The 7,671-nt window shown below is 37.1% G+C and overlaps 2 protein-coding genes across 2 annotated transcripts; one reads left to right on the top strand and one right to left on the bottom strand.

Moving 5' to 3' along the window:
• Window positions 1-548: 548 nt before the first annotated feature.
• Window positions 549-2,475, top strand: LOC103316581 (uncharacterized protein DDB_G0271670-like). The gene is made up of 3 exons (XM_031933078.2): window positions 549-1,649; window positions 1,718-1,786; window positions 1,875-2,475. The coding sequence occupies exons 1-3, from the start codon at window positions 569-571 to the stop codon at window positions 2,147-2,149; spliced, it is 1,425 nt and encodes a 474-aa protein (XP_031788938.1). The 5' UTR covers window positions 549-568; the 3' UTR covers window positions 2,150-2,475.
• A 54-nt stretch (window positions 2,476-2,529) lies between these two features.
• Window positions 2,530-4,254, bottom strand: LOC116417930. Its single transcript, XM_031933111.1, has 2 exons — window positions 2,870-4,254; window positions 2,530-2,788 (listed from the first exon to the last, which is right to left on the bottom strand). Exons 1-2 carry the CDS (start codon window positions 3,277-3,279, stop codon window positions 2,629-2,631), a joined length of 570 nt encoding a protein of 189 aa, XP_031788971.1. The 5' UTR covers window positions 3,280-4,254; the 3' UTR covers window positions 2,530-2,628.
• Window positions 4,255-7,671: the final 3,417 nt, after the last annotated feature.

Below are 7,671 nucleotides of genomic sequence, written 5' to 3'. Positions count from 1 at the left end.
CTCTCTCTTTCTCTCTCTCTCTCTCTCTCTCTCTCTCTCTCTCTCTCTCTCTCTCTCTCCAAGAAAGCGTAGGTGTGTACTCGAGTGATTGAGGGATGGTCAAATTTTGCTGAGAGGGAGGAGATTTTGAAAATTCCGGTGGGAAGTGTCTAAGGGAGGTTCTATGAGAAGAAAGTGGAAATTTTTCGCAAATCGAAGGACTTTTGGTAATTGAAGTGGAAAGGGAAGCTTCGCTGTCCACCTTATTTAAGGACCTGGTGCATGCTTCATCAGTCAGTTCACTCTTCGTTTTCAAGTTCATTCTTCAATTCAAAGTGTGAGAAGATGGAAGGAATCAACGACAGCATGAAGGCAGCTTTTGAGAAGGTCAACGGCTATAGAACAATTGTCCATCTCTTTAATGTGGCGTGGCAGTTGATGTCCTGGACATCGAATGGAATTAATGATGATTCCATTTTGAGAAAGTGTTATTTTTTTTACATTAGTTTAGATTTTATTTTTAACATTTTTTTAAATTTAATTATTTTTGTTATATTCTTCAGCTCTACCAGCGGAAATAACTGTTGCGATGAAACTGCTGAATGAGGGTGCGCTTACCTCACCAGAGTCGCAACAACAGCAGCAACTTCCGTCGATTGGTGTGATGCAGCAGATGTTTAAAAGTATATCATCCTTATCAGAGATGCACCATCCGCAGCAGCTTCCACAGCAGCAAAACTCGCAGCAACAAGCAGCAGTCGCAGCAGAAGTCGCATCCGCTGCCAAAGCCGCAGCAAACGCCACAACCGCAGCCAAAGCCAAAGCCAAAGCCGCAGCCATAGCCAAATCCAAAGCCAAAGCCAAAGCCAGAACCACAGCAGAAGCCAAAGCCGCAACCGCAGCCAGAACCTCAGCAGAAGCGAAAGCAGCAGTCGCAGCCAAAGCCGCAGCAGAAGCCAAAGCAGCAGAAGCCGCAACCACAGCCAATGCCGCAGCAGAAGCCAAAGCAGCAGAAGCCGCAACCACAGCCAATGCCGCAGCAGAAGCCAAAGCAGCAGTCGCAGCCAAAGCCACAGCAGAAGCCAAAGCATCAGAAGCCAAAGCAGTAGAAGCCGCATCCGCAGCCAAAGTCGCAGCCACAGCACCAGCTAGGAAGGCTGCGAAAACCGAACGTTCGTCCTCATCAAGCGGTCGCAATCGCTCGTCTTCGAAAAGCGATCGCAATCACTCGTCATCAAAAAGCGATCGCCATCACTCGTCATCAAAAAAAAGCGATCGCCATCGGTCATCTTCGAGAAACGAGCGCCATCGCTCATCTTCGAGAAACGACCGCACTTCTGTACCGAGCGATCACCACACAAGTACGGCAAGCACGAGGGCTGATTGCCAAGCGTTGAATACATCTGTTTGCGCTGTTGAGCATTTACAGCCTCCTCTACGATCCGTAATAGCATCGAAGGGGATTAGGCTATCACAATCTTCAAGGGCGAGATCAAGCTCGCGTTCAAGCTCAAGCTCGAGTACAGGCTCAAGCTCGAGTTCAGGCTCAAGCTCGAGTTCAGGCTCAAGCTCGAGTTCAGGCTCAAGCTCGAGTTCTCGCTCGAGCACTAGCTCGGGATCCAGGTCGGGATGTGGCTCTGACAAAAGTTCAAGAAAGAGGAAATCTGATGGTTAGTTATAAAAAAAATATTTTAATTTTTTCAAAAAATAATAATACATATTGTTTCTTTAATTGCAGATGAAGCAATCAATGGTATAGGTGGTAAAAGGATGACATTCACATCATCTCAAGAGAGCGAAAAATCAGGTAAGATAATTTTTTTTTCATTCATTTCATTTCATTTTTTATGATAATATATACATTAATTTTTTTTTTTTTTTGTTTGTTATTGCAGCAGCAAAGAAGGAACGGAGAAAACTTTCCTTGTCTTTAAAAAAGACTGATTTACCACCACCATCTCCGCGACAGCAGCCATCAACACAGCCTCTCTATCATGCAGATCAGCTGATGCCACTTCAGCATCAAGCAGATCAACCGATGCCACTTCAGCATCAACAAGAACAGCAAATGGCACTACAGCAACGAGCACGACCGCGTATATTGCAAGACGAAATGCTCAACGATCCGCTTATCGTGTTCGATAAGAAAGCAAATATGCGAAAAATCTGAATGATATTTTTCAATAAATTTTTTGTAATAAATTTTTGATATGATAAATGTAAAAAAATAAAAATAAATAAACATAATTTTCCACTAATATTTTGTGTTTCCTGCTTGACTAAACATTATTCCTTTTAGAAATTTATATTATAACGCATGTTTACTGTCGTTGATCGCGCGTTACAACCAGGGCCAGAAGGGTCCTGTTTATTATAATTAGAAACGTCGGACATGCAGAAGGCATGGCTCAGCCGACTCACGCGGGCACGGATTTACCTATGCCATCTGACACATTGTCACGTCTTGACAGCGGCGTGCGAGTAGGTGGCAACAACGTACGTTGCCGAATATATATAAGGTTGATAAGGGAATAAAACATAAAACATTCATTTATTAAAATCATTTTTTATTTAGTTAAGCTGATTTCCAGTATAAGCAAATACATTTTGAATTTTGATTATCCACCGTATCTAAACTAAATCGATCATCTAAATAATCGAGTAGCCAGGTTCGTATTGCAATAACGTTTCGAACAGCACGCATAGGCACTCTTCTAATGCAGAGATCGTGATTAAAGCAGACGAACTGCTTATCATAATTATTTTTTCAAACGATGGACAGCCAAAATTATCGACGTTTGTGATTGATCTGACAAAATAAATAGAAGAATATGTGAGGGATTTTTTTTAATGTGAAAGTTTAAATAAATTTATTATATTTGCAACTTACAAATCGGGCAATAAATTTTTTATCCATTCTGCTTTCTGCTTTCCTTTGACGAATAATTTTGTGACTCCTTGCGTACATATTTCTAAAATTTTATGAAGACGGTGATATGGAATATCTCCAGAATCCCATTCTATGCCGTGATGGCTCTTTTCAATCCAGTGAGTCATACATTTTTCTTCCTCTGTTAGTTCATCCCATGGTAATGGAGGTTTAAAGAGATACGCAGTCGGTAAAGCAGTTTTACTCAAATTGAGAAAACTGATTTCCTTGAAAATAAAAGTATCGACGGCAATTCTTTGAAAACCTTGAATGTCACAGAGATAAACTTTTTCTTCTTCTTGACATTGCAATATTGTATTTCTAAACAATACATTATATTCACTTGAACTACTATCAATCACGCTAGTCATCTTGCTATTCAGTAAGAAATGATCTGAGCTAGACTCTTACTCTCTGTTTTTATAATACATAACTCCGCCTCTGGCTTATCTAGGATTTTAAAAATCGATTTTGGATTGGATGAAAAGAAAGAAAATGCATCCCCTCTCAAGAAAATCTTCGTTCTTATCTTATCTATGAGCTCTTCGTCCACACCATTGGTCTTTCCCGAGAAAATCTTTCTCTTAATCTTATCTACTAGCTCTTCGACTCTATCATTGATCCTTTGCGAGAATACCTTCTCTCCCTATTTAAGAGCGGGAGCATCTTCCTTGAACGATCACAGTTCGTCAGTTGCGTTTCCTTGATGTAAAGTGATAGTTTTGTGCAAGTTCACGAATAATATTCTAGTCATATTTCAGTAAAAAGTAAAGATGAATTCGATGGATTTTTTTGAACGTCTTGTTGGCTTACTTCGTGACACCATACAAAGTAAAAATGATATGAGCGATGAAGATATTTATCATTGGCTGGACGTGTGTAATTCTACGATAAAGGAATTGAACGATAAAATTGATAAAGCGAATTTAACGCGAGTAGAAAAACAAAAGTGTCAAACTTGTTTAACACATTTGTCGTGCATACAAGTTGAATTCGAACAACACCTTCGGTGTGGAGGTAGTTTACAAGCGGAGGAAGAAACTGAAGCTACAGTAGAGTGGCGAGATGTGCAGTCAGCTTTTCAGAATAGAATTAGAAGTGGTGTGGTAGTGAATATAAAACATGTTGATATTCTAAGTTTTTTAAACGATGCACAAAAGCTCTTTAATGATAAGGTAAAGAGCTGCTTAGATGAGTATAATGCAGTGAAAGTTAATTCTGACTTCATCGCCGAATTTTCTATGCAGAAAAGTGGAGAGGAAACAACGGACATTAAATATTTTACTAGTGAAAGTGCGACGATATATTTGTCAACGAATTTAGAGGAATGGTTTAAAGACAATATCAAAGAGTCTATTCTTGCACAGTTAGAAGAATTTCAAGAAAAGGACTCAAGCTGGACTCTTAAAAGTATCATAAGTTTGTGTATAAACATGAAAAAATATTCTCCAATTAAAGGGTCTTCTTACATTCCTCTTCCAAAGTATATAGAACGCAAAAAAGCGTGCGTCAATGTTCGAAATTATGACAATCAATGTTTCAAGTATGCTACACTTTCAGCAATATATCCTAGTGTCAGTAACGCCCATCGAGTTGCTCAATATCGTGTGCATGAAGACAAGTTAAACTTTAGTGATATAGAATTTCCAGTAAAGCTAAAAAATATTGTAAAATTTGAAAAACTTAATGATATTTCAGTAAATGTATACATGCTGAAGCAATATGGTACAAAATTCGAAGTATCACCTTGTCATGTTACATCTGAGAAGAAGGATCAACATGTAAATTTGCTCTTGATTCAAGATTTTTACATAAACGAATATGAAGAAAATAATCGTGATGATGATGGAAGCTTACCTAAATACCACTATTTTTGGATTAAAAATATGTCCCGGCTTTTGTGTTCTCAATTATCTAAATCTCATATAAAATCTCACCATTGTGAAAGGTGTTTACAAGTATTTTACAATGAAGAAAGATTGGAATCTCACGAAAATAACTGTAAAAATTTGAATAGTTGCCGGATAAATCTGCCTGACTCTAAGAATAACATTCTTAAATTTGAAGATTATAGTAAGAGTGAAAAAGTGACTTTTGTTATTTATGCAGATTTTGAATGTATGTTAAAGCATACTGGAAATGAAAATGCTTTTCAACTGCATGAAGCGTACAGCATAGGCTACTATATAAAATGTAGCTATGATGATGGATTATCTAGCTATAAATCATACAGACAAGAAAATAGAGATGAAAAGACACCTGCAGAATGGTTTGTTCAAGAGCTGAAATCAATCGGGGAGCAGATTGATCTACTCTACAAAAATCCTAAACCATTAAAACTTACAGACTTGGAAGAATTATCTTTTCGAAGGGCAACGATATGTCATATATGTCGAAAACCAATCCATGGTGATGAACTTGCAGTACGAGATCATTGTCATCTTACGGGACGGTATGTTGTCACTTTAATTACTTTGAAAAATTGAATTTACTAAATTTTTTAGCCTAATTTTTTTCTTCAGTTTCAGGTGCAGCTCATAATTCATGTAATTTGAATTATAAGAATTCGAGATTTGTGCCAGTTATTTTTCATAACCTCAATTATGACACACACTTCATTTTGACTGAAATCGCTACTTCTACATTGATGAAAGGACGAGTTTCTCTGATACCTCATAATAAGGAAAATATATTTCATTTACAAAGTACATTGATGAATTGGACATCAGTTTTAGATTTATAGATTCATGGCGTTTTTTACCATCATCATTGGAGAAACTTGCATCATATCTAGAGAACGTGCCGATAGCAGTAAATGAGTTTCGATCTGATGGCTTCACGGATGAAAAAATCAATCTTCTTAGACGCAAAGGCATATTTCCATATGATTTTGTTAATGAATTAGATAAACTAATGACATCAAAACTGCCTGAAAAAAATGAACTTTACAACAAATTAACAGATTCACATATTACTGAGAAAGATTACAATCATGCTATTCAAGTCTGGAATATGTTTAATATAAAAACTTTAGGCGAATATTCTGATCTATACTTGAAAACGGATGTTTTATTATTGGCTGATGTTTTTGAAAGTTTTCGGGAGACATCTCTTAGAGTATATGATTTATGCCCTGCACATTTTTACACGACTCCTGGACTAACATTTTCAGCAGCTCTTAAAATGACAAAGGTGGAATTGGAGCTTCTTACAGATATTGACATGCTGATGTTTATTGAAGCAGGGATTCGAGGTGGAATAAGTCAATGTTGTAATCGGTATGCCAAGGCAAACAATCCATATATGGGACCTTCATATGATAAGGAGCAGAAAACAAAGACTCTCTTATATTTTGATATAAATAATCTTTATGGATGGGCAATGGTACAACCTTTGCCAGTTGGAAAATTTAAATGGATAGAATATGAGACAAATACATGTTTTTTCAATACACCACCAGATTCTGACATAGGCTATTTTGCTGAAGTTGACTTAGAGTATCCTGAAGAAGTACACGATGATCATCGAGATCTCCCTTTTTGCGCAGAGCATTGTACACCACCGGGCTCTAAACAGAAGAAACTTCTAACTACTTTGAATGATAAGACAAGGTATGTAATTCATTATCGAGCACTGAAACAAGCGTTAGATAATGGACTTCGACTGAAAAAGATGCATAGAATTTTGAGTTTTGAGCAGAAGGCCTGGCTCAAACCATATGTCGAACTAAATACAGAGAAAAGAAAGCAGTCCAAGAATGAATTTGAAAAACTGTTTTATAAATTATTAATTAATGCTGTCTATGGAAAGTGTATCGAGAGAGAGAGCGATCTCGCGTTGATGTGCGTTTAGTGAATAAATTTACAGGTCGATATGGAGCAGAAGCACGTATAGCTCAACCAAATTTTCATAGTTGTGCAATCTTTGATGAAAATTTAGTTGCTATTCAGCTAAAAAAGACAAGTATAACAATCAAGAAACCAATTTATGTTGGTCTCTGTATTCTCGATTTGTCAAAAACATTAGTATATGATTTTCATTATTCATATATGAAACAACGAGTAGGAGAAAAACTTCTTTATACAGATACAGATAGTTTAATATACGAAGTTGCGGACATTGATAAGTATCAAATAATGAAAGAAGATATACACAAGTTAAATACTTCTGATTATGATGAGAATAATCAGTTTGAAATTCCACGTGTTAATAAAAAAGTTCCTGGATTGATGAAAGACGAATGCTGTGGCAAGATTATGACAGAGTTCGTAGGTTTAAGAAGCAAAATGTATAGTATTTTGATTGATGGAGCTGAGACAGTGAAAAAAGCCAAAGGGATAAAATCCAATGTAGTAAAGAAATCAATCACATTCGAAGATTATCGAAAATGTCTTCAAGATCTTGTTATTATAAAACGTGAGCAGTGCAATATTCGTTCAAAATTACACATAGTCCATACTGAAAAACAAGAAAAAATTGCTCTAAGTCCTCACGATGATAAAAGATACTTATTACCTCATAGTACAGATACTTTGCCCTGGGGTCATTACAGAATTATGGAAGAACAGATGGCGCAAGCTGCAATGCATGTAGAGGGGGAAGCGGAGGAGAGGGGATACAATGCAGCTAATGGCAATGAAGCAGAAGAAAAAAGAGAGGGAAAAAATGAGAGGGAGGATGAGGTAACCATTGGCAATGATGCAGAAGAAAAAAGAGAGGGAGAAAGTGGGAGGGGGGATGAAGGTGAACAAATCAGGATTGAA

The sequence above is a fragment of the Nasonia vitripennis genome (genome assembly GCF_009193385.2).
Source record: "Nasonia vitripennis strain AsymCx chromosome 5 unlocalized genomic scaffold, Nvit_psr_1.1 chr5_random0006, whole genome shotgun sequence".
Taxonomy (NCBI): domain Eukaryota; kingdom Metazoa; phylum Arthropoda; class Insecta; order Hymenoptera; family Pteromalidae; genus Nasonia; species Nasonia vitripennis.
This window is presented reverse-complemented; position numbering and strand designations above follow the sequence as displayed.

Excerpts from the sequence above, each read along its gene's own strand:
- LOC103316581 (XM_031933078.2), top strand. The coding sequence starts at position 569 with ATGAAACTGCTGAATGAGGGTGCGCTTACCTCACCAGAGTCGCAACAA. Across the intron at positions 1,650-1,717 it reads AAGAAAGAGGAAATCTGATG|ATGAAGCAATCAATGGTATA; the intron begins GTTAGTTATAAA and ends CTTTAATTGCAG. Across the intron at positions 1,787-1,874 it reads TCAAGAGAGCGAAAAATCAG|CAGCAAAGAAGGAACGGAGA; the intron begins GTAAGATAATTT and ends TTGTTATTGCAG.
- LOC116417930 (XM_031933111.1), bottom strand. The coding sequence starts at position 3,279 with ATGACTAGCGTGATTGATAGTAGTTCAAGTGAATATAATGTATTGTTT. Across the intron at positions 2,789-2,869 it reads AAAAATTTATTGCCCGATTT|ATCAATCACAAACGTCGATA; the intron begins GTAAGTTGCAAA and ends TTATTTTGTCAG.